The sequence below is a fragment of the Coenobita brevimanus genome, chromosome 94, assembly GCF_032717465.1.
Source record: "Coenobita brevimanus isolate Jiangsu-jjx chromosome 94, ASM3271746v2, whole genome shotgun sequence".
NCBI lineage: Eukaryota > Metazoa > Arthropoda > Malacostraca > Decapoda > Coenobitidae > Coenobita > Coenobita brevimanus.
This window is the reverse complement of record NC_137047.1, coordinates 28,051,513-28,077,883: the sequence shown is the minus strand read 5'-3', so window position 1 is coordinate 28,077,883 and position 26,371 is coordinate 28,051,513. Positions and strand designations below refer to the sequence as shown.

The window sequence follows — 26,371 nt, the reverse complement described above, 5'->3', positions numbered from 1 at the left end:
CCCGGTCTCAGCCATGGCCTTCCTAAGGGGCTCAGGGCTGTTCGGCCAGACTGCCTAGGGAACAACTACTACTACTACTACTCTGGTGGGCAGGAGGAGGCAAAGTTGCAATGTGATGGATGTATCCATCTCTCATACTCTGCAAGAAAAATGGGTTTTAAGCCCAGAAATTCTCTCCTTCTCTCTCTCTCTGACCATTCTTCGGAGCTTCTGGCTTGACTGCCCTTAGGTGAGAAAGCTTTACTGTCATGCTGGAGGCCAGGCAAACCAAAATTTCCTGGGTTTGTCTTCTGGACCAAGTAAAATATCCCCTGACCATTTGATTCCAACTGTCTGACTGAAAGTGGTATCAAAACTTAGGCCTGTAGGGCCCTTGTTCCTGCTATCAATACTAGTGGAAAATCAATGTACTGTACTTAGTATCACTTGTGCTGCTCAGTTGGGAGCTGTGGCATTTTTTGGACCATCTGGCCCTGGGGAGACCTTCGGTGAGTGTGACAGGGCATTGAGGACAGGGTACTGAACAAAATGAAGACCACTGACAGACAGGTTGATGCAGATGACACATGAAAAATTCACCATTCCCCCCTTATCTTTTTATGCATAAGTTGCTGTTCTGATCACAAAAGCTTTTGAAACGTTTAGAAAACCAGTACCATTATCTTAAAAAGTTAGAATTAAGTAGTACAGGAACAGCAAAATTACTAGTGCCCAGAAACTAGAGCCTACTTGTTCTAAAAAAAAAAAAATAAAAAAAAAAAAATAAAAAGTGGTTTATTACCTTCATAGAAGGGGCATACATCAACATCCATATTGACAGTATCTAACACTACCTCTTTTGTGAGAATGAGGAAAAACTTATGAAAATGGTAGGAGAGATCGAGGAAATGCTAAAAAACTTAGCTAATAAAAAAAATAGGTCACTATGAAATGAAGTTGCTGAAAGTCAGGACATTGACAAACTAAAGGATGAAATCAAGAGAGTAAACTATAAGCCTGATTCTGAAAGAGGTCAGATCCCCACCCACCACTGTAGCTGGAGGCAAGGCAGCAATTTCTCAGTAAGATACCAGTATCCATGAAAGCATTATACTGGCTCTGGTTCAAGATAATAATGGCTTTGAAGGCTGGAAAACAGTGGAGAGAGGAAGAGGAAACACCCCTTGCACTGCTAGTGAATGAATCTATCCCTTCCCAGACACCATTAGAGATGGAAGAAAACATGAATGACAATGTAAAATGAAAAAAGCACAAAGCCTCAGAAGCAACAGGCAGTGATGGCTAAGAAAGGTAAGAAGTTAATCATGAGCAAGTTCTGACTATTGCATACCAAGAAAGCCAAAACAATCATGACTGGCGATTCTCTGGTACAAGGATAGGAGTCTCACTCTGGAAAGTTCTGCAGGGGTAACAGGAAGGTCAGGACCTTTCTGGGTGGTAGACGGTAAAAAGGGCATGTGAAGTAAAGAAAATCTGGTTAAAGGCAATGGAAGCTGCAATAATTGCTCAGGATAGAGGCAGTGACCTCTTCCTCAGCAACAACTAGGCCAGTGCTACAGAGATTTATAGATGATGCCATGGCTAGCTTTTTTTTTTTTTTTTTTTTTTTTTTTTTGAGATATGCTTAAGACAGACTGAGGTATGATGACTGACATTCTGCCAAGCGTGTCAACAGGTAAGCATGCCATTAGTAATGCAATAGGCAAAAATTCATGGTTAGCCAACCTGTGTACCTGGCATGGGGTAAAATACGTTGACCCATTTGCTGAGATCTATAGGCAACAAAAATTTTACTTTCATGATGTTGTACATATAAGTGACAGTGGGAAGGCTCAATTTGGTAACTTCCTCAGTCAGTATCTCTTTAGGCTTTTGAGGTCAAGCCATGATGTGGTGGCAAGCTGTCCAGTAGAGACATAAATGGTATCAACAGATTCCTCTCCAAAGTTACAGAAAGAGGCTCAGAAAGACAGAGATCCTTTCTTAGGAAATATTGGAGACTTCCATCACAGCTGGAAGATCCCACAAGAGAAAGAGATCACTCTACGTCACTGAAAGACTCTGCCTCACTGGGAGACTGTTTCATGACAGCTGGCAAACTCCAAACCCCAGAGGCACAGTTGTGCTCCTCAAGTTGGGGAATCAGTTGCTGAATTTTTCCTATGATGATAGGCAAGAAACTGGCCCAAGAGTGAATGAAGTACCTCCAGATACACTAGTGCCTCCAGCAAAGAGAGATGGCTAAGGAGTCCAAGAAATGGCTGGAGCCCCTTCAGATAGCTTTCTTCAATGCCAAGTCAGTCAGAAACAAACTCCCTGAACTCAAGGCATTTATACCTAAGAGGCTGTGGCCATTACATAACCATGGATTCATACTGATAACAGAGATTATGTTGGAGAATTTGAAATTCCAGTTAAGGAGTAAGAAGTAGACTGTGGCACCAGCCAATTAGAGCGGTACTCCCGAGGTGGATGGGTATACTGGAGCTACCATTTCGCTAGCATGCAGGATATCCTGACCATCCCCCTTTCTGACCTTTTTCAGTGTGACACTAACACTGAGAGTAGGCCTGCATACTCCCCGAAACACTATTCACTATCTTATGCACTATCCTATATGCACTTTACATACCACACAATGTACCCTACTACAGTTTGTTACAGGGGTTGGTGCCAACAAGGGCAAGTGGCCAGAAAACTTTGCCCCCCCTACCTACTGACAGACCTGAGGGGTGGCATGGCATGCCGTGGCACAGGCTTGACCAGTGCAGTTTTGGGACCAGGGTGGGATGCAGTTCAGATCTGTGCCAGAGGGTACAGGGCACTGTGATTGTGATTCCCAGGCTGCCACTTCTACCCAATAATGAGTAATCTGAACCAAGGAGTAACACCCCAAGAAGTTACCTTATCAATGAGTGTATACAGTAATGGCAAGATAGTTACAGGCTGTGTAACGGGGTCTGCAAAGGCCCGTGTTGCTTAGAGGCAAAGCAGGGATCCTGTCTTTGGCTCAGTGGTAATATGCGTGCCTATGAAGCGTGTGGGCCCGAGATTGAATCTCGGCCAGACAGTGATTAATTTGTTAAGTTTCAGTCTGGTCATTACATTGGCTGTCAGCGGTGTGGGATATGAAGCGAGGCTTGGGGGGCGATGATGTTGTTTACGGCGTCTTAGTCCTTACATCCCGGGGATGAGCTGTCCGGTGTGGTCCACGGCACCCACAGTGGTAGCCTCCAATGCTATGCTACCATGTATGTTCGAAACTGACCCAATTTATCACCAAAGGGGAGAAAAGAGTGATGTAATGGAGTCTATAAAAGCCCACATTGCTTAGAGGCAAAGTGGGGATCCTCTCTTTGGCTCAGCAGTAACATTAACATCTACGAAGTGCGTGGGCCCAAGATCGAACCTCGGCCAGACCATGTGATTAATTTGTTAAGTTTCAGTCTGGTCATTACACCTGAAGCTGTCCTGGCGGAGTACCCTGAGACCTCTGCCACAGCCACTAGCCATGGTTAGTGGGCCATGGGTCTCTGATTCCCTGCCTGGACTTGGGACTGTGTTGACATGCCAGGTCTATGGTTCGTCTGCTCCTTTATTACCCTGACATGACAAAAACGAAGAACAAAAGTAAAGGCATGTCTGCAGAAACCAACTGCCTAAGAGGTTCTGAATGGCATCATGGAATGTGGGTAGTCTGAAGGGCTGAGTGATGAAGACTCTAAGTAGGAGATGGGTGGATATCTGCTGCCAACATGAAGTCAGGCTCAGGGGAGGGTCACCAAGGATGACTGCTGAGAAGGACTGTAGGTATAAGCTATTTTGGCAGGGAAGTGTAGGAGGATATGGTGGTGTGGATGTGATGGTCAAGGAGAAATGAATGGAATGTGTAATGAATGCAATGAGAGGAAATGAAATGATTATAGCTGTGAAAATAATGTTTGGTAATCTCATGATTTCAGTTATATCGGCATATGCTTCACAAGAAGGGTTGGATGATGAAGAAAAAGATAGATTCTGGGATGACTTGATAAGTGTGGTTGGTGGTATGGGGGACGATAAGATTGTAGTTTTGGGTAGGGATTCAAATGGTCATGTGGGCAAAGCAGCTTACAGATATGAAGGGCTGCATAGGGGATAAGTATATGGTATGAGAAGTGCGGAAGAGGAAAGGGTACTCAAATATGAAGAGGCAATGAATACGACTGTGTGCAACACGCATTTTAGGAAAAGAGAGAGTAGACTGATTACATATGAGTCAGCAGGTAATAACAGTCAAAATGATTATTTCATGCTCAGAAGGGCTGATAGGAGGTTGGTGAATGATTTTAAAGTTACAGGGAGCCAGAACTGTGTGTGCAGCAACACAAATTACTGATATGTGACATGGTGCGAAGAAATAGGTGGTAAAGAAGATTTGTGCATCTAGGAGGAAAATATGGAAGTTGAAAAACCAAGCAGTACAGGATACTATACCTTCTATAGTGAGATGAGCTCCATGCTGGCTGAACAGGGAGCTGTAGACAGAAATGTTAATGAGCAGTGCAGAGCTCTTAAGAACAATCTCTTGAGAGTTACTGATTCAGAGTGTGGATGGACAAGGGGCTCTCCAAGACATAATGTAACATGGTGGTGAGATACGGGTGTAGACGCTGCAGTTAGCAAGAAAAGAAGCCTCTTCTTGGAATGGAAAATGGGTGGTAACAGAGAGGAATACCTGACTGCCAAGCATAGGGACCAAAGGAAGATATACAGGTCAAAATCAGTGTCTCAAAGACTTTTATTTAATAACTGAAATAGCGCCAAAAAGAAGAATACGGCATCAGATGAAGAGGGAAAAAGGGATATCACAGATAAGCAGTGTGTGAAGAACAATGAAGGAAAGGTAGTGGTGGACACAGGATATTAAAAAAATGCCTGGAGACAGCATCTGAACTGGCTGCTAAATAAGAATTTGACTCAAACAGGGAATGCTTGGAGTAAGGAGATCCAGTGTTTTGCCCCTGGCCCTTGTTTGATGCTGTTACTGTGGGCAGAGCAACAGGCAGGATGCAGCTGGGGAAGGAAGCAGATGTGTCTGAGTTGACTGCTGAAATGCTGATGGATTAGATAGAGGACTGGGTTTATTACTGATTTGGTGAATACAACTATACATAAGTGCATTGACCCAGATGAATAGATGAAGAGTGTGACTGTAATGTGTACAAGGAGAAAGGTGATGCCCTGGACAGAGGAATTTATAGAAGCATAAAACTTTTGGAGCAGATAATGAAGGTAATGGAGAGAGTTCTAGAAGGTCTACCTATCTACTGCCAAACGATTTGATCCCGTAAAGGGTGGCCACAAACACATCGCCTCCCTGTCATCCTGTCCCCTTCCATTTCACTGGCCTGCTCCCAGGTCACATACTCCCCTCTCATACACCTCTCCACTCCATCCCTCCATCTCATCTTTGGCCTCCTCCTCCTCCCTCTCCCCCCTCCACCTCACTCACATACACTCTCCTCATTAGTCTCTTGTTCTCCATCTTCTTCACATGGTCAAACCACCTCAATGTATTTCTCCTAACGTTTTCTATCACAGCCAAATCTACACCACAATGCTCCTTCACTTCCTCATTTGTCAGTCGTCTCTCCATGTAATTCCACGTGCTCCTCTCAAATAACTCATTTTTTCCACTGCTCTCACTCTTGTGTCCTTCTAACAAGGTCCAAGCTTCACTTCCATACATTAGAGCTGGTATCACAATAATGTCATGCAGTGACTTTTTTCCTTCCATGATCGATTCCCTGTTTCTTATCACTGCTTTAAAAGAACCAGCAACCTTTCTTCCTTGCTGTACCCTTTCAAGCACTTCACCCTCCAAACTTCCATCCTTACTCATCACACTACCCAAGTATTTAAATGCACTCACATTTTCCATTTCCTCATCATCCAACTTCACTGTAAACCCAGTAACTTCATTTCTCTCAAAGACCATAACCTTACTCTTACCTACATTCACTTTAAGATTCCGTTTCTAAGTTCTTACACGCTTTTCCAAACTCATTCACCAAGCCTTGCAGTTCCCCTTTGTCTTCACTGAACAAGACAGTATCATCTGCAAACAACAGTACAGGAAGTTTCCAAACACTGCCCTCTGTCATTAAAGTTGTCTCAACATCCACTGCCTTACCTTGTATCTCTTTTATAATCCCATCCATATACAGATTGAACAACCATGGAGACATGACACATCCCTGTTTCTAACATTCAACTAGAAAAATTTACTCAATTCACTATCCACATGCACTGTAGCCATAGCCCCTCTCATATATACACTTCACAGCATTCAATAACTTTCCATTTGCTCCATAAATTCTTAATGTTTTCCTCATTCCTTGTCTATCCACCCTGTCATATGCTTTCTCTAAATCCATGAAGGCCGCATACAACTTCTTCCCCTTCTCTAGAAACGTTTCCACTAAAGACTTAAGAATGACTATCTGATCTATGCAACCTCTTCCCTTCCTGAAACCTCACTGTTCTTCTCCAAGTAATTCCTCTGTTATTTCCCTAACTCTGTCAGTAAGTATCCTCCCATACACTTTTCCTGTTACACTTAATAGACAAATGCCACTCTCATTACCACACACTTCTTTTTTCCTCTTTTCCTTTGTAGAGGGAAATAATTATACCTGACTTCCAATCCTCCGGGACTTACCTTCCTCCCAGGCCAATCTGCACATCTTCCACATTCATTCTACTACTGCCCCTCCTCCATTCTTCAGCATTTCACCACACACACCATCAGTTCCTGAAACTTCCCCACTTTGACTTCCTTCATTGCTTCCACTACTTCCATCCTACTGATTTCTTCTCTTGTCACCTGCCTTCTCCCAGCCATTTATCCTTGCATTACTTTCATTTTCTATGTTTAACAGTTCCTGAAAGTGTTCTCTCCACCTGCTCACTTTTTCTCTCTTCTCCACTATCAATCTACCATTTTGATCTTTCATTCCATGACTAAATTCTTTATCACCCTGCTTAACTCTCTTTACCTCTTTCCAGAACATTTACTTACATTCCCTCCACTTTACACTCAAGTTTCTTTCAAATTCCTCATCCACTCTCTTCTTACTCACTCTTACTAATCTTTTCACCTCTCTCTTCCTGTCTGCATATAACTCTCTCTTATGTCCCTCAACTTCCTCCACATCCCTGTTTCTCATCCACTCACTATAAGCTTTCTTCTTTTATGCCACAGCCTGTCCCACCCCTTCCTTGCACCCTTTTTCATCTTCTCTTCACCCCACACACCACCCCACATGCTGCACAGATTTCTTCTGTGAATATCTTGCACATGCCTTCCACTTCCCCCATCTGCTCCAAATCATATTTACTCAATCGCTCCTCCATTTCTTCCCGTCCTTCCCCTCTCCTGCTCCTCCGTTTCATTTGAACCCTGACTTTCACTATTGCCACATGGTCATCAGAAAGTCAACTCCCCCAGCCTCTGTTTGCTCTTGCATTCATTACCCACCTTCTCATTGTGTCATCCACACACACACACACACACACATAATCAACTGCCTTCTGTTCATTTAGTTCACCACCCACCCTCCTCATCACTCGCCACATATACCTATGGATCATTTTGTGTCTAATGAAGATACTGGCTATCACCAACCCCCTCCCAGCACAAATATCTACTAGAGCAATGCCATTCTCATCCACTTCTGCAACCAGACCCCACCCTCCTACTACTCCATCCACCTTCACATTCCCAACTTTTGCATTCATATCTCCAATCAAAAACACTCTCTCATTCCTTTCAAATTGTAATAACTGAGATGAAACTTAACAAATTAATCACCATCCTGGCTGAGATTCCATTCCGGGCCCTCGCGCTTGATACGCACGCACGTTACCACTGAGCCAAAGCGAGGATCCCCACATTGCCTCTCACCAACGCGAGCTTTTATATATACACCCCATTACATCACTCTTTTCTCCCCCTGGCGATTAATTTGGTCAGTTTCGAACACACAAGGTAGCGTAAGAATCGGAGGCCACCAGGGGGAGGCTACGGACCATACTGAAACAGCCTATCCCCATGATGAAGGCAGGGATGCTGTCAGCTAACCAAGGAACCAACATCAAATTGCCAACTAAGCCCTACCTCACATCCCACACAAGTGCCAGCCAATGTAATAGCCGAACTTAAACTTAACAAATTAATCACCGGTCTGGCCGGGATTCGATCCTGGGCCCTTGCGCTAAATATGCATGCACGTTACCACTGAGCCAAAGAGAGGATCCCCACTTTGCCTCTAAGCAATGTGGGCTTTTATATATACTCCCCATTACAAAACTTTTCCATGTACACTTCCACATTTGCCCAGAACTCTTCTTTCACTTACTCTACTTGCACAATCTTGCATTGGTGCATACACACACACACACACAATCTGTAGTCCTGTATTCAATCTTACCCACATAGTCCTTGAGCCAACTGATCCATACTCTCTTATATTCTCTTTCCATCTCTTGCACACATCAATACATACTCCTTGTTTTGCCCTCTCATTCTCACCTACTCCTGCACATATACCCCATCCATACTCCCACTCTCTCACACTCTCAACTACCCATTTAGTCTCAGTTATTCTACATATGTCCACTTTTGCACTCTCGACAATCTCTCTCTCTTTCACCTCATCATTCACACCCTTACATTCCATGTCTCAATTTGTACCATGTCCTTTGTTCGGTCCATCATCATTAATTACCTTTTGGTCAGTCCTGGTCCAAGGCTTCTTGTTTGTATTTTCAGTTAGCTGTTTTCCGGGGAGAGGCAATAACCCTCTGCCAACCCACTTGTTGTCACACAGGGAACACATGTTGGTTGGTTATAAGGTTACCATCCAGCGTTGTAAAAGACTTCATGGTTTACAGGAAGTCATTTGGCTTGCCGCTCAGTGTGGAGCTACCCTAAAAAAAAAAGAGTACCGCTACACTAAGCGGGTGGATGATAGGTGCCCCCACCTACCACCAATGTGTATGTGTTTATGTTGTTTCTTGTTATTTGGCTAATGACAAAGATGTTACTTACTTTTAAGTACTTATGTGTTTTGATGATATTATTAAATACAAAGGTACAGTATAGTACAGTTATCACTTTATAGCTTCATTAAATATAAATGCAAATAAGCGAGCTAAAGGATTTGTAAAATTCTGAGGTATTTTAATATATTAATCTATATAGTTCTATAAAGTCCCATCAGTTTTAATATTAGCTAAACAAAATTAGATCAGCAAGTTATGATCAAATTAAGCACTAAATTCCTTAAAGTCCAAGAAAGGCAGTGATAATTAAGTTGTGTATATTTTTAAATTAGATACATTTTGCTGAAGATTAATAAAAGAAAATGAAAAGAAATTGATTTCTGCTCACAGCTCTTGTACCATCAAAAGTAAAAATTAGGCTTAAGTCATACACTTGATGGAACACCACTAGTGTACTGTATGCTGTGTGTGTGTGCTTGTGATCAGTTTACCATTTTACTTGCAGGTTCCTACCAGTCCACCAAAACTCCTCAACAGAAGACTTCTATCTAGGTGTTGTTTTTGTGTCATTTCATTTTAACCACAATGGTATAATATTATGGTCTAAATATTCTCTTTGTTTTCGTTCAAGGTTTTTACCATTTAAGACAGTGAAGAGGATATGCTATTTGGCTGTAGTTTTGGAAAATAATCATCATTACACCCTTAGTTCACACCTAGAATGGTGGAGAGATAAGTGCTACAGTCTAGGATCATTGGATAAAACAAACATTCATTTATTTTTCATCGTTACTCAGCTGATTCTGATACAATTCCGATTATCAGACAATTTTTCCCTTCCAATACAGATACTGATAGTACGGTAACTGGCTTTTGCTTGCTGATATACAGCAAGTTACTGGCTTGTCTGTTGGTGAATCACTGGGAGATAAGGACCATAACCAGATTAGGTTCTCTGTATATATTTGTTGTCAAAGATCATCTGACCTCATGGACAAAAACTGGACTTTCACTGAGCTAACTTTACAGGTTTTAGGGGGAGCTCTATGAGTGTTAGACCAAAAGCCAGTACTGGTATTGTAAATGCAATGTGCCACTCATTTATAGAGCAATTATCAAAATGACAGGATACATTCATACCCTCTGAATCCACAAAGCCAAGATCAGTTCAACCAAAATGGTTAGGCAATGAAATAGCCACTGCAATGAAAGAGAAAAAGCTGCATACAAGAATGCCAAATGCAGCCAGGACCAGAATGAGTTGGACTCCTTCCAGACTATGTATGAGAGTGAAATCTTTGATAAAGTTGGCTACAAGAAATGAAGAAATAAGGATGCAAAGAGAATGCTAAAGAGATCTTCAGCCATGTAAATTCCTGTACAATAAAGCAGTTTCTCTCATACATATTTCAAGGGTAAGTTGTTTTGTTACTGTGATGCCACATTATCTTGGCATTCAATACAGAATTACTCCTAATTCATCTACTATTTACAGTACTGATATAGGATTCTAACAAATGTTAAGCATCAGCTGCCCGTAGATGAATTATTGATCTGATGCCAAGACTGGTGGGACAAAAAACTTTAAAATAATCATCATCCCAACCTCTTCTCTCCACCTAAGGAGAGAGAGAGAGAGAGAGAACCTGATTGACGGCAAGTCTAGTGAGAAAGGCCAGACACTCATTCACTCACCATTTAATCACCTATAAAAAGAAGTACAATACTAAATGTTACTGGAGGAGAAAAAACTGCTTTTCATAAGAGTTTATTTGCCAAGATACCAAGCTGTGAACTGACAGATGAAAAAATATCAGACTGTGATGCATGTTCTCTGCCTTTGGTCCAAGCCAAGTAGTGATGAAACTGGTGGAACTGGTGCCATGATACCGCTTTCATGTATATGAGAGCAGATCATAATAAATTTTTACAAAACATATTTACCTTTACAGCATCATATCTTCCTTTTAACCCCTTAACCGCGGGGCGTCACTTTCGTGACGCTTGGGAGCAAGGGATCATACCGCGGGGAGTCGCTTTTGTGATTCTGTGTTATTTTGAATTCACCCGGGTTTCCAAGTGGGGGCTTGTATCATCTATCAGTACTGCCAATGTCCAACACTAGTCAGCACTCCTAATCTCATCTGTACTCCCATCCATTATTGACAATTTAGCCATTTCTCCCCGTTCTTTACTCCCCTCCCTACCCCCCCTCCATTACCCTATCCTCTCGCCTGCCCGGCCGTGCTACGCTAAGTAAATCTTCCCTGGAATTTTTCACTGATTTCATCCATTGAAATAAGCCCTATGCCCTATTCTTATACCAAATAATATATACAAGAAAGAAATAAGGTAAGTGAGAGTGCCATACACCTGGAATTGGCTAATTATCACCTGACAACACCTCACGTGCACTCGTTCGCTAATTTTCGCTGTTTTTTTTCCCCTTGAAATATGCCATATAATCTATTTTCGTAATAAATATACATATAAGGAGGGAAGGGAGAAGCCTAAGTGATATTTACATTCACCTGGAACTACCTAATTTATAATGTATTGTCTAGATTTCCTGCCAATCATTTCAGTGAAATAAATAGTTGTTTCAAGAGCTACGTTGGTAGTACTGAATATCCCCTAAGTAGGCCTCTACCCGGGCCGGCCCTCCCTTATCAGTTCTGTTTCATCTTCCGAAGAGGAGGTACGGCTGTTCCTCTTGCTGACTTCAGGGCCTTTTTCACCCCCATGGAAAGGGCCCTGTGACCTTTACCCCCTACTAAACCTCGTGTGGAAAGAGGTAAAGGGCTGACAATTGATAAAAGAGTGACTACGATCTTTCTATTGAGTAAAACAGTGCAAGTGGAATTGTAAATAATGTGTAAACAGCAAGTGAAAGTAATGAATGTAAATATACGTGAACAATGGAAAATAGTTTTATAAGTTACTTCAAGTGACAGTGCATAACACAGTGTAAATAAAATAGAAATGTAAATAACGTAAATAAAATAGAGAACGTAAATAGAAATGTAAATGAGTAGTATTATAAGAATACGAGTATATACCCTAGGAGTAATGAAAGTGAAAGTTTCACTCTAGCATGTCTGAATACTATGAGTTATGAGAGTGAAGATGAAAGTGACATTCACTCTCAATGCTAGTATACAGGACGAGAAAGTGAATGCTACGTATTTTACTGAAAGAAATTGAATCCCTACAGTGACAATAAACTAATACTACTGAAGGAAACTTATGGATAAAGACTGTAGATATATATAAGTGTTATATAGTAATAGAATATAAAGTGTGAGGGGTTTTATGAATAATAAATGACAGAGTACCAAGAGCGAACTAGCGCAAGTGCGGCGGTCAGACGCGCTCATAATTTTCATTGCTTTCACAGTGGGTTTTTTTTGGAGTATGGATCCCAAACTACTTGAAAATCATAGAGTAGTGTTTATAGTGTTAATATCTGGCTGTGGTAATCATATTACGGGTTGTCGGGAAGTGTAAAGTGGAGACTTCGTTACCCAACTTCAGAGGTCTCCGTAAGTCCTACGGTAACTGACGAAGGCTCAACAAACATTCCAGGAGAAAGCTGAAGGTATGTGCCATAAGCATATATAATTTTAATATTCTAGGACTAATAACTGATTTTTGGCAAATATTTTTTGAGAGTCTGTCGGAGCCCGAATAACCCCGCGGCACACGCAAAACATCGGTAAACATGCCCGCGGTGTAGGGGTTAAATAACACCGCAATCACTTATATATAAATATAGAATGAGGTAAGTGTGTTTTGATTTTGGCATAACCTGCATACTTAGTAATGTACAGTCAGGTCCTGCTATTCGCTGGGGTAGTAGTAGTAGTAGTTGTTCCCTAGGCAGTCTGGCCGAACAGCCCCGAGTCCCTTAGGAAGGCCATGGCCGAGACTGGGCTTTCCCACAGAGCTCTCAAAGAATGTATGTTGTGTTGTTGGCATAGGTGATTGTGTGGAATGCAGTTTTCCATAATGTGCTTAATAGTATGGGGTGCTGTGTTGCATCCTGGACAGGCATCAGCGACAGAGTCATCCAGCCTCTTCTGGTAGCTTAAGAGGGCTGGATGGTGCCCACATCTCAGCCTGGCCAGGTGGACCCTGTCCTCACGGGGAAGGTAGGATTCAGAAGGGTGGATGTCAGGAGGCCGTGCATGCAGCTGTGTGTTGTCTTTAAGTGACTGAATGGAGCAGCGAGTGATCTGAATGTGGATGTGCTTCTGGAAGCTGGTCTGAGGTGGGCGAGGGGGGAGAGATGACAGTATTTGTGTATGATATCATATGCTGGGTGTTGTTTTGATGTTCCTTGGTGTGGGTGGATGTGCTGCCATGTACTGTAGTGGATGTTGTGGGTTTGAGGAGGCTGCAGCAAGGAACTGGGTGCCTCTCATGTCTAGGTGATCCTTGACTTTGATGACTTTGGTTTCTTGATGTAGGTGGTCTGTGGGTGTAGTAGCTGTGCAGCCTGTGATTATTTTTAGGGCCTTGTTCTGTATGGTCTGTAGAGTGTTATAGTGTGTTTTGGTGAGGTTAGAGGCCCAGGCAGGGCTTGCAAAATTCATCATTGAACGTATGTATTGTTTGTATACTGTGGTGGTGGTTTCTTTGTTGTGTCCGAATGTTATATGGGCAAGTGACCTCAAAGCACTGAGTCTTGGTGTTATTTTATTTTTAATGTTTGTGATGTGTTGTTTAAATGACACTGATGTATTGTACGTTACACCAAGGATTTTGGGTATGTGTGTGTGTGGTAAGGGAGTGTTGTTTATGGTGAGGTGTGGGATATGACTGTGTTCTGCTGTCCAGTTTGTGAGAAGTGTCACTGTAGATTTGGCTGGGGCTATTTTGAGCCTGTTTGTGGTGAACCATTCGTGTAGTGTGTTGAGGTAAGGTTGAATGATGTGTGCAGCTGTGTTTGCGTTTTGGTGTGTACATGTAAGTGTTATATCATCTGCAAAAGAAGCTATGTGTATCTGTGGTGTGTGGGGTGTGGGTACGTCGTGCATGTATAGGTTAAAGAGTGTAGGGGACAAAACAGATCCTTGGGGGTCATGTACTGTACCAGAACACCCCACGAATGTTAAATTCCGTAGATATCCCAACCTACCAGTGAAGTCACTGATTTCAATGTTGTAGCTACAGTATTCCTATTAACTACAAACCCACTGTAACACCTGTAAATGCATTTTAGGGCACATTAATACCTCCTAAAAAGACAGTACAGGATGATACACAAGCCCTTCTGGGTACAGTGTACTGTACTCACCATGCGATAATGACGATGAGAGTTTGCCGTGTGCTGAACAGCACATACCTATACAGGGTAACTGCACAGTTTAACTGTATAGGACAGTATTTCTCACAGAAAAAAAAAAAAAAAAAACTTATGAACCACTAGGAACAGCTGATGCTGCTGAAAATGCAGGAAATGTCTTGAAAATATTTCCCCCTCCACAATCCACGAATATTACCAGTGAATAGCGATCCCGTGAACTGCGGGGGTTGACTGTAGCACATTTCAGGATAAAACCCGCTGAGCAGCAGTGGCTCAGTGGGTTAGAGCGCTCCGCTCTGACCGAAGGGTCGGAGGATCGAATCCACCCAAGAGTCATTGGTAGACATCAGGAAGGGCATCCGGTCATAAAATGCTACACGCTCCAGTCCAAAAGTCCTCTACCCAGGGGCAACGCCTTAGCCCTTCGGGGATACCTGGCGTAAAACCAAATTATTTTTTTATATTATTATTAACTGGCTCATAGGGTATACAGTTAGCTTCACACACTTTCCCATGGTGCTGATTATATATAAAACAGTAGGCACTTGGTTTGATCCTCAAAGTGACCACAATGCAGTTATACAGTATCCACCACAATGTGGGATGGAGGTACAAACACGGCCTAACACAGTATTATTCATCACTGCAAGGACATACCTTCCACAGTATGGGTCACATTACTGCTCAGAGGTTTAATGGTGTGGGGTGACTGTGTGGTCTGGGTGGCTGTGTGGGGTAACTGGTTTGGGTGATAGTGTGGGATAAGTCTGGTAATAGTGTGGGGTGAAGGCATGGTTAATAGTGTGATATGTATGATGATGTGGAGTGATGGTTTGAATGATAGTGTGGGTGAAGATCTGGGTGATGGTGTGAGGTGAAGTCTGGTGACAATATGAGGTGAAGGTCTGGATGATAGTGTGATCTGTGAAATGATATGGTGCATGGTCTGAATGATGGTGTGGTTTACCTCCATACTTCAGGAGAGTTACAGAACAGTATGTTTTTAATTGTGTTTCTTGTTGTCTGATACATTTATGGCCAGTCTGAGGTGGTCAGGTCAGGAGTGATGGGTCATTATGGGTGACTCTAGGGAGGGTGTTGACACTAAGCCGCTTTTCTTGTATGCTCTATATTGCCTGTAATGCAAGTTCCATTAAACTGTTTTTGATATCAACCAATTGGTCATTATAGGTGAGCTGACTGCATTGCCAAGAGGCTAAATTTCTCTTACTGAGCCTTAAGGGACCCTCGGGTGCAATGATTTACTCAGTAGAGAAAATAAATCTTTGATGAAAATCAGTGCCTAGGCACAATTTCTAACCTGGCTTATATCCCTGACTGGGGTAAAAGTAACCCTGTTGTTTTCAATGCATCCAAAACTCAGTTCCTCCATCTTTCGACCCAGAAAATCTTTCACAGGAATATCGTTTCATATTTAACAACAACCATGTCAATCCTGTGTCATCTCTGAGCATGTTGGGGATTTCATTCTCTCAAGATTTACTATGGCAGGATCATATTACCTCACTAGCAAAATCTGCTTTCAAGGGATTAGGTCTCCGTGCCTTCTTTAGCCCTGTACAGTGGTAGACTCCATACAGGGATTTTATTTGCCCCTATGAAGAGTACATCTCTCATGTATGGAGGCTTCCCACATGAAGCTCCTCTCAACAGGGTGGTGTCAGAGACTTTTCATCTCATTTACTCTTCTTGTCTTCCTGACTCCATTCCACCTGTGTGTCTCTGCCACACTGAAGCATCTTTATCTCTTTTCTATTGCTACCTCTCAATGCTCTTCTGAACTTTCTGCTTGCATTCCCCCTCCATTATGGCAGGCACATTGCACTATCTTGCAGAAAACTCACACCCCTTTTCTGTCCAACCCCTTAATGCAAGACTTAACCGATACTCCCAGTCCTTCATGTATGCAACAGGTCAATTTTGGAACCGTCTTCCTCTGTTTGTATTTCCATCTACCTACGACCTCCAATCTTTTAAATACCATGTGTGCTTGCATCTCAAATAAACAGATCTTAAATTTGGCTTCTCTTTTTTTCTACGAAGAAACAATCCTGCAGGCTTCTGGCCTTTAGTTCCTTGGTTCATGCATTAAAAAAAAAAAAAAAAAAAAAAAAAAAAACCCAGCCTGTGAACGTTTTCCAGGTGAGCTGATGTGATCAGTTGAACCAATCAAATCCCACGCCCATGCCACTCAGCTGTTACTCAATTTTTATAGTTGCATAACCCCATCTCATTCTGATCACCTGCTTCCTCATCCTTGTTTTAATGCACTTTTTTGATGCCCAAGATTATGTTAACCTTTTCTGTCTGCCTCATAACCTGTTGGGCTAATGCAGAGCTTCCTAGCTTCAAGTGAGTTCCTGTTTTAGCCTGATTTTTCCTTCTGTAGTGTCAGCAGATTGCTGCTGTGCCTTTTGTAATGCTGTTCCCTATGAGTCACTGCTTTTTCTTCCTTTTCTTTAACATTCTCATAGTCTGCCCTGGTAGCCTCTTTCCTCCCTTTTTGTGTTTTCTTCTCTCTTTCCAGCCTTTGTTATCCCCATTTTTCCTTTTTTTTTTTTTTTTTCTTTTTTTTAAAGTCTGTTTGGGTATTGCACTTTCTGCCCATATGCCTTTCCCCTGGCATCATTTACTTTCCTTGGTGTTTGGGTTATAGACACCTGTTACAGTGCTTCTTCCCATTTTCCTTACTTTTCTCTCACTTCTACAGGCTCAGCAACTGAAATACAGCTTCATGGCACTACACTTAACTGAAGCCAGTTGTTGTTGCTGTTGCTTAACCTTGGTCTATCTGGCAAGGTAAACCTGTTGATCACATGAGGCGCTGAGTGGAATAACCTCTTGTCCACCACAGGGGCCATTTTGGAGTTAAGTACACCAACGTACTCCCCAAACCCTCTTCTACTAGTACAATAACGAATCATGTGAAACAATGCCCCCAAGAAGGGTGAAAATCCCATTTTATAAAGGGGACTGACTGACCGCACTGCACACGAAGGTGTTTATACTCTACTAGGTGGACATTAGGTCCATATTTGCCTGAATAATCCAGTCAGAAAATCGTTGTGGCTTAGCATTGTCTTCCCCAGGTCCTGAACCTTGGAAACCAACATCAGGCTCAGTTATTCCACTGGTGTTAAGGTAGATTTTTCTTATGTATTCATGTCTATTGTTAGCTCCGTGTAGGATAAGTCCCAGAATGCTAGTAATAACCACTCGAGCGCCACAGGCCACCACGGACAGATTTTCTTAGATATATTTTATTTTTTTGTGCTGGTTTTGTGCTATATTAATGGATATTGTGAAAGTAAATGCATACATTGTTAGGTTGGCTTGCAATAACACACATTTTTGGGAAAATGCCGTTCATAGTTGTCAGGCAAGAGGAGAAAGATGCTGTTAATATATTGTTCTTTCAAAATGCCAGTGATTTACATACTCTAACATGCAAGCAGATGTTTTCAGCTACATTTGAAAAACAAATTCACCAGAATATTTTTATCGGTTGAAAAGATATGGCATTTTGAAAGTAAATAAACTTTAACAGCGTTTTTCTCCATTTTCTATACTTGGCGCACGAGAGGTTATTCCACTCAGCGCCTCACATGTAAGCAACTACCTCTGAGGGATTGTCCTACAGGTACAGCACAGTATATATACTGCAAGGATCTAGCATCCCCTTGCAGTAGACAGCACCTCAGCAGGGTCAGACCAGGGTCCTTCCCATGGTGGGGTGCTGGGAACTTTAGGGAGGTTTGGTGCCCAGGTGGATGCCACAGCTGTTCCATCCAGGATGCACAGTCCCACCTGTGAAGTCTTCTCATTAACACCAGTAAACACCTAGTTTTATAGAGAAGGATTCTGCATACTGGGTAATTTGGTAAACCCATTATTTCAGTATAGCTAGTCCCAGTCATAGTAATTTAATGAAGCTTTGCTTCATTACCAATGTTTCTCATAACCCTCTCTTAAATAAGAGATGGCAACACAATACTCATGAGTCACATGAATCTACACACAGCACAAAGTAGAGAGTAAAGATCCACAAAATTGGTAAACATTAGAAGTATAATGGAAAGAGAAGTCACAGCTGAGGTTACCATGGATTGTAGGTCATGCAAGTCACAAATGCTTAAAGCAAGGGGTAAATACAATATAAGAAACTGGAATGAACTTTACCTGGGAACAATATTCATCTCCAGGTCGATGTACTGCAGGGAGGGAAGACAGTCAATCCGAAAGTCAAAATCAATCAGTCGGTTCTGCCCAAGATGCAACTGCTCAAGGGCAGGAAGTTGACAGAAAATCTTAGGATTGTCTCCTATGGTCCAGATCTCATTCTGTTCTAGGTGCAATATCTTCAGGTAACTGTAAAGGAAACATAATATACTTGAATAGCATGTCTTAATTACTTTATGGTCCATAATCATTCGCTTAAAGTGCAATAAACCAAACGAGCTAGAGTTAATTATTTGCAGGTTTGATTAAACAGACCTGGTTTAATTACATATCAACTGACGGTAACTACTCTAGCACTGGACCTGGAGTGGTGGTGTCTTCGTCGTGGGTCTACCCCCCAGAGGCTGTCGAAGAGAAGAGGAGGACAGTATGGGGGCCAAACCACCGCAAACCCCCCCGGCCTCTCACGGGGCTCAAGTACCTGGGAGTGGCTTCGGTCACCCGGGCATGTACCACATCTCCCAACACAACATACACAACAACACCGTTTTTTCTACATTGAGAAATGACTCCCCGGCTGTCATTTCTCGACGACTTCTTCTAGTCAGGGACATTGAGAGCAATCCAGGACCCACCAACAAATACATATGTCCAACATGCTCAAAACCTATCATGTCGAACTGACACAAAGGGTTCAGTTCAGTGCAATTCCTGCAAAAGAACTGGACCCATTACACCTGCACAACACTTGCATCCAGAAAACATTACACAAACACCTGGACCTGCTCCTTATGCTCCTTCCCCCAACCCACCAACCCCCCTTCCAATCCTACTCCTACTTCCTTCACACCTCCACAGCCAAACCCACCGATCCTTCCCACACCATCCAGTCCCCCAACTCCTCCCATTCCAACCCATCCTAATCCACCTCAACCCTTACCTTCATCACATCCTCCTCCTACCCCTTCCCCTCCACCCACACCACCTCCTCCCCGTGCTGCAGCAGCCAACACACATCACACACACAACATAAACATCCTTCAGTTAAACATGGATGGCATAAACACCAAAAAACAAAAACTCACACAATTCATCAAACAGCAGAACATACACATTGCCATCTTACAAGAAACAAAACTACACAGAGCACAGAAAACACCGACATTTCATAACTTCACCATCATTTGACAAGACCGGGCCGACGGCGGTGGCGGTGGACTCATCACCCTGGTACACAAATCCATCAACTTTGCGGATACCAGTGCACACAAAAAGTCACTTCTCCCCCCACATGACACCACAACAGAAATAATCAATTAAAATACGCACTGGCAACAAATCACACATAACAATCACTAACACATACATTCCCACCCAATTGTCCCCCACAGTACCACACAATTACTCTCCACAGATACACCACATCACTAACATACCCAACATCATCCTGGGTGGTGATTTCAACACCAAGTCGTCGGCCTGGCATGTCAACAACTCAGACACAGACAGAGGCCTGGTACTACAATCCCAGACAAATCATCTTTTCATACTGAACAATCTAGACCAATATACCCATATCCCACACCAAGCCCTTTTCCTCCCATCATCTCCAGACATCACCTTCTGCTCCTCAAACCTCGCCCCCACTACATCATGAAGAGTGGTCAAAACCCTAGGTTCTGATCATCTCCCAATCATCATCACTACCAAAACCAGAATCACCCCAGTGGGCCACAAACACACATACACTAATTATAAGAGAGCCAACTGGGAGGCCTTTGTAACTGAAACAAAACGACATTTCGAAACACTGAACAGCACACCCATTACAAACATCAACACTGCTGTGCACACTTTCAATACAATTATGCAAAATGCAGACAAAAGACACATCCCTAGAGGCAACAGAAAGAGAGACAACCCCAACTTCACACCAGAAATTCAAGGCCACATCAGACAACGGGACACACTGCGACACTCCCCAACACCTCATACACAAGACACCGTACAACAAATACAAGAACTCAACACTCAAATAAACAATAAAATATCAGAACAGCAAACATTAAACTGGAAAAATTACCTCCAAACACTTGACCACAAAACAAACATCAGCAAACTCTACAAAACACTAAACATCATCACACTTTCCAACAGCAACATCACACAATCACACGCTGCCATCAAAACAACAGACACCATACCCTCAAACAAACAACAAGCAAACATTCTTATCAATCACTTTTCACAAGTCAGCCATCTAAACCCCCATCCTGAAGACCGATGTATCATCCGACATAAGAGACAGTTCCCCACAGACCCAGACTACGCACCTTTCACTTACAACCAGACGAAGCACATCATTAACAACCTCAAGCAGTCATCTGCCTGTGGACCAGACAACATAAGCAACATTCACCTTAAACACCTAGGACCACAAGGCATACAAGCAGTCACCAAGATATCAAACTACAGCTACTCACACAACATAATACCCAACATCTGGAAGCATGGCAATATCATCACTATCCCTAAACCCAACAAAGACCCCACGTTATCCTCCTCACATTGTCCCATCACACTCCTCTGCACTCCCTCTAAAGTCACTGAACGACTGGTACTACAACTAGTCACACCTCACATTCCTCTAGCCCAGTCACAACATGGCTTTAGACCACTACACTCCACAAACACCCTTCTTACAGACCTTACACAAAGAGTTTTCGATGGCATGAATTCAGCTAGGCCACATACACAGAACACTCCTAATCACACTAGACATTAGCAAAGCTTTTGATGCCATCCCCGGCCACAACCTCACAAACAAAATACTCAACACAAACATGCACAATAACACAAAAAGATGGCTGGCAAACTACTTAGCGGGCAGATGTGCACACGTAACATTTGCCGGTCAGTCTTCTAACAAAAGAAACTTCACAAACAGCGTCCCCCAAGGATCTGTTTTGTCCCCTACACTCTTTAACCTATACATGCACGACGTACCCACACCCCACACACCACAGATACACATAGCTTCCTATGCAGATGATACAACACTTACATGTGTGCACCAAAATGCAAACACAGCTGCACACATCATTCAACCTTACCTCAACACACTACACGAATGGTTCACCACAAACAGGCTCAAAATAGCCCGAGCCAAATCAACAGTGACCCTTCTCACAAACTGGACAGCAGAACACAGTCACATACCACACCTCACCATAAACAACACTCCCCTACCACACACACACACACACACACACAAAATCCTTGGTGTAACATACAATACATCAATGTCATTTAAACAACACATCACAAACATTAAAAATAAAATAATACCAAGACTCAATGCTTCGAGGTCACTTGCCCACACAACATTCGGACACAACAAAGAAACCACCACCAAGTATACAAACAATACATACATTCAGTGATGAATTATGCAAGCCCTGCCTGGGCTTCTAACCTCACCAAAACACACTACAACACTCTACAGACCATACAGAACAAGGCCCTAAAAATAATCACAGGCTGCACAGCTACTACACCCACAGACCACCTGCATCAAGAAACCAAAGTCCTCAAAGTCAAGGATCACCTGGACATAAGAGGCACCCAGTTTCTTGCTGCAGCCTCCACAAACCCACAACATCCACTACCGTACATGGCAGCACATCCACCCACACCAAGGAACATCAAAACAACACCCAGCACACGATACCATACACAAATACTGTCATCACTCCCCCCTCGCCCACCTCAGACCAGCTTCCAGAAGAATATCCACACTCAGATCACTCGCCGCTCCATTCAGTCACTTAAAGACAACACACAGCTGCATGCACGGCCTCCTGACATCCACCCTTCTGAATCCTATCTTCCTCGTGAGGACAGGGTCCACCTGGCCAGGCTGAGATGTGGGCACCATCCAGCCCTCTTAAGCTACCAGAAGAGGCTGGATGACTCCGTCGCTGATACCTGTCCAGGATGCAACACAGCACCCCATACTATTAAGCACATTATGGAAGACTGCATTGCACACAATCACCTATGCCAACAACACAACATACAGTACACTCTTTGAGACCTCTGTGGGTATGCCCGGTCTTGGCCATGGGCTTCCTATGGGACTCGGGGCTGTTCAGCCAGACTGCCGAGGGAACAACTACTACTACTACTACTCTAGCACTGACAGAGTCTTCAGGTTAGGCTTAATGGTTTCAAAACAAATCTACAAGACTATCTATCTTACTTTCTATTGCCAGACGCCTTAATCCCGTAAAGGGTGGGCACAAACAAATCGCCTCCATGTCGCCCTGTCCCCCGCCATTTTACTGCCCTGCTCCCAGCTCACACCCCCCTCTCATATACCTCTCCACTCCATCCCTCCATCTCATCCCTGGCCTCCCCCTCCCTTTCCCCCCCTCCACCTCACTCACATACACTCTCCTCGACAATCTCTCGCTCTCCATCCTCTCCACATGGCCAAACCACCTCAATGTGTTTCTCCTAACATTTCCTATCACATCCACACCCACACCACAACACTCCTTCACATCCTCATTTGTCAGTCTGTCTCTCTATGTGACTCCACAGGCTCCTCTCAAATAACTCATTTCCTCTGCTCTCACTCTTCACTTCTGTCCCTCCAACAAGGTCCAAGCTTCACTTCCATAGCCTACATTAGAGTTGGTATCACAATACTGTCATGTAGTAACTTTTTCACTTCCAAGCTCAGTTCCCTGTTTCTTATATCAAGGAACCAGCAACCCTTCTTCCTTGCTGTACCCTTTCAAGCACTTCACCCTCTAAACTTCCATCCTTACTCATGACACTACCCAAGTACTTAAATGCACTCACATTTTCCATTTCCTCATCATCCAACCTCACTGTACATTCACTGACTTTACTTCCCTTGCTAAGACCATAACTTCACTCTTCCTTACATTCACCTTTAGATTCCATTTCTTACTCTCCCAAACTCATTCACCAAGTCTTGCAATTCCCCTTCGTCTTCACTTAACAACACAGTATCAGCAAACAACAGTACAGGGAGTTTCCAAACACTGCCCTCTCTCATTAGGGCTGCCCCAACATCCACTGCCCTAGCTTGTATCTCTTTTATAACCCCATCCATATACAGATTGAACAGCCATGGAGACATAACACATCCCTGTTTCAATCAAATTTCAAACAGAAAAATTAACTCAGTTCACTATCCACACACACTGCAGCCTCAGCACCCTCTTCACAGCATCCAGCAAGCTATCTACTCCATATATTCTTAATACTTTCCACAATCCTTGTCTATCCACCCTGTCATATGCTTTCTCCAAATCCATGAAGAGTTCATACAACTTCTTTCCCTTCTCTAGAAACTTTTCCACTAAAGATCTAAGAATGAATATCTGATCTACACAACCTCTTCCCTTCCTAAAACCTCAATGATCTTCTCCAACCAATCACTTTTAATTTATCTGAACATGATTAACTATGATATTACTTGTTTTATATGGTATAGGTATTTTGAAAACAATAATCCAAATCTCAGATATACTGACATTATGGTTTGCACAGAGGTTGATTATTACTGAAGGTTGTGAATCCAAGATTACGGTATTACCACTGCTGTGCAGTGTAGTATGACATCTACAATAACATTTGTTTTTTCTCAATGCAAGATGCACTGAGCTACTTACGACACCATACAACCATTCAAAATGATGATAGGAGAAATAATTAGTTGAGGGACAGGTGCACTGCTCCTAGTCTCCAGCTACATTGCCTCATGAGGCACAAAACTCTTTCCCCCTAGTGTATCAAAATCTTCACTACTTCTCTCATATAATATCAAGGTATCACAGCTGTATAATACCATGCATATAGAAAGAGCAACAATGCATAATGCATTATCTTAATCCATAACTCATACAGTGTTTCAGAAGACTTCATTACAGTAATGTACAGTACTATCACTACTGAAAATAACTGTACTCCTATAAACATCAAGAAGCAGTGCACCCCAAGACTCAGTGCACTCTGGACATTATTTTATAGGGACAGACTGGGCAGCAAAAACAAAACACTCTCCCTACACTACAAACAATACATTAGATCAAAAGTATCTTTCAGACCATATAGAATAATACCCTTAGCATTATCATTGGATGCTAAGCTCACTTGCATTTGAAAATAAGTCCTCCTTGTCAAAGACTTCTTGATATAAGAGGCACACAATTCTACATGGCAGCCTTTGCCAACACACAACACCCCTGTCATTGAATGACAAAGCCACAATTAGACACATAAAACAATTACCATATAAACTTTACCAGACCCGCTTCTACAACATCCCACCTTCAGACATTCCAACATTAGCAATAAAGAAACACTTGCAAACTTGCTTCTCATGCAGGGAAATACATCTTGATTAGAACACTACCACAGGCCCCCTTCCCAACATTCACCGATCAGATGTATCCTAAAATATGAGTTGATCGAGATCAACCAGCTAGGCCTAGATAAGTACATCAGGCCTCCTCAGTTACCAGCTTCCCTTTGAGCTGGCTGGAAACATGGACATGTGCCTTGCTTATAGAACACGCCCACACTACACATCACACATAATGGAATACTGCACACCATATGCCACACTACAACATTACTCATAGACTCAATTTTTGTGGCCCTGATTTGTGCTAAACATGTTATGCATGGAATAAGCCCTGACACAGCCAAATAAGAAAAGGTGTGCACGGGAAAATCCCAAAAGTCACAATCCATCCACAGAACAAAAACAAACACATAAGCACACACATTGCTTGCCACCTCCCTCTCATTCTCTCACTTCATTGTCACCACTCACTATGTACTTTATCTTCTTTCAACTAAGCTTTTCATTACTCGATGATCTCAAAATAGTTTTTCACTTACCTCTAGGTGCTGTTGTGCACGACATTTCCTTCCATTAACCAGGGGACAAGATAATCTGTCACTAGAGATCAGGTTAATCGAACACATCTACCCCCAACTCCCCTTCCTTACACCCATCAATGCACTGATTTATTAGGCGGATGGACTGGAGATATGAAGCTTCACTCACTCTAACATCTTGCAATATGTAATGTCACTTTCATTTATCTTACTATTAGGTGTATTATCATGTGCACAGATCCATATTCAGTTCCATGAGAAGTAATTATATCAAAGTTTCTGCAGATTTCCACAGAAAGACCCTAATGTAAAGAGTTTTGGTTCTAAATATTTATCTAACATCTCTGAATCAATATATAGTATTAAAATCCACGTAATAGTGACAGGTTATATGATTACAAGCGACATAAGTCCCTCTCCTGCCCTGTCATCAGGGAAGCCACATATCCACACACTCACTCATCTATCTACCCACCCAACCCATCCAACACAACCCACCAACCTCATCCCAGCCACTCATTCTGTCCAGATACCTGGGCAACCCATCCAGCCCACCAATCTCGGCCATCCACTCTGCTAACTCATAAATGCCACCCACAAAGCTCACCCAACACATCCACCCACTTGCCTACCCATCTGGAACCAATCCAGCCACCTGACCCACTGACCCAACCACCCACCCAGAGCACCCAGGCTATGCAATCGTCTCAGCCACCCTGGCGACCTACTGTGCCCATTCTCCCTGGTGACTCACTGTGCCCACTCACCCTGGTGACCCACTGTGCCCACTCACTCTGGTGACCCACTGTGCCCACTCACCCTGGCGACCCACTCTGCCCACATATTCCAGCAACCTACCTAGCCCACCAACCC

The 26,371-nt window shown here is 42.9% G+C and overlaps 1 protein-coding gene across 1 annotated transcript in view; it reads right to left on the bottom strand.

The window, feature by feature from the left end:
* The window catches only part of LOC145412833 (trophoblast glycoprotein), a 75,403-nt gene that overhangs the window by 25,871 nt on the left and 23,161 nt on the right, over positions 1–26,371 (bottom strand). The window contains exon 4 of the mRNA XM_080282624.1: positions 18,557–18,745. Within this exon, the coding sequence (XP_080138750.1) occupies positions 18,557–18,745 (189 nt within the window). The remainder of the gene's footprint in view (positions 1–18,556; positions 18,746–26,371) is intronic.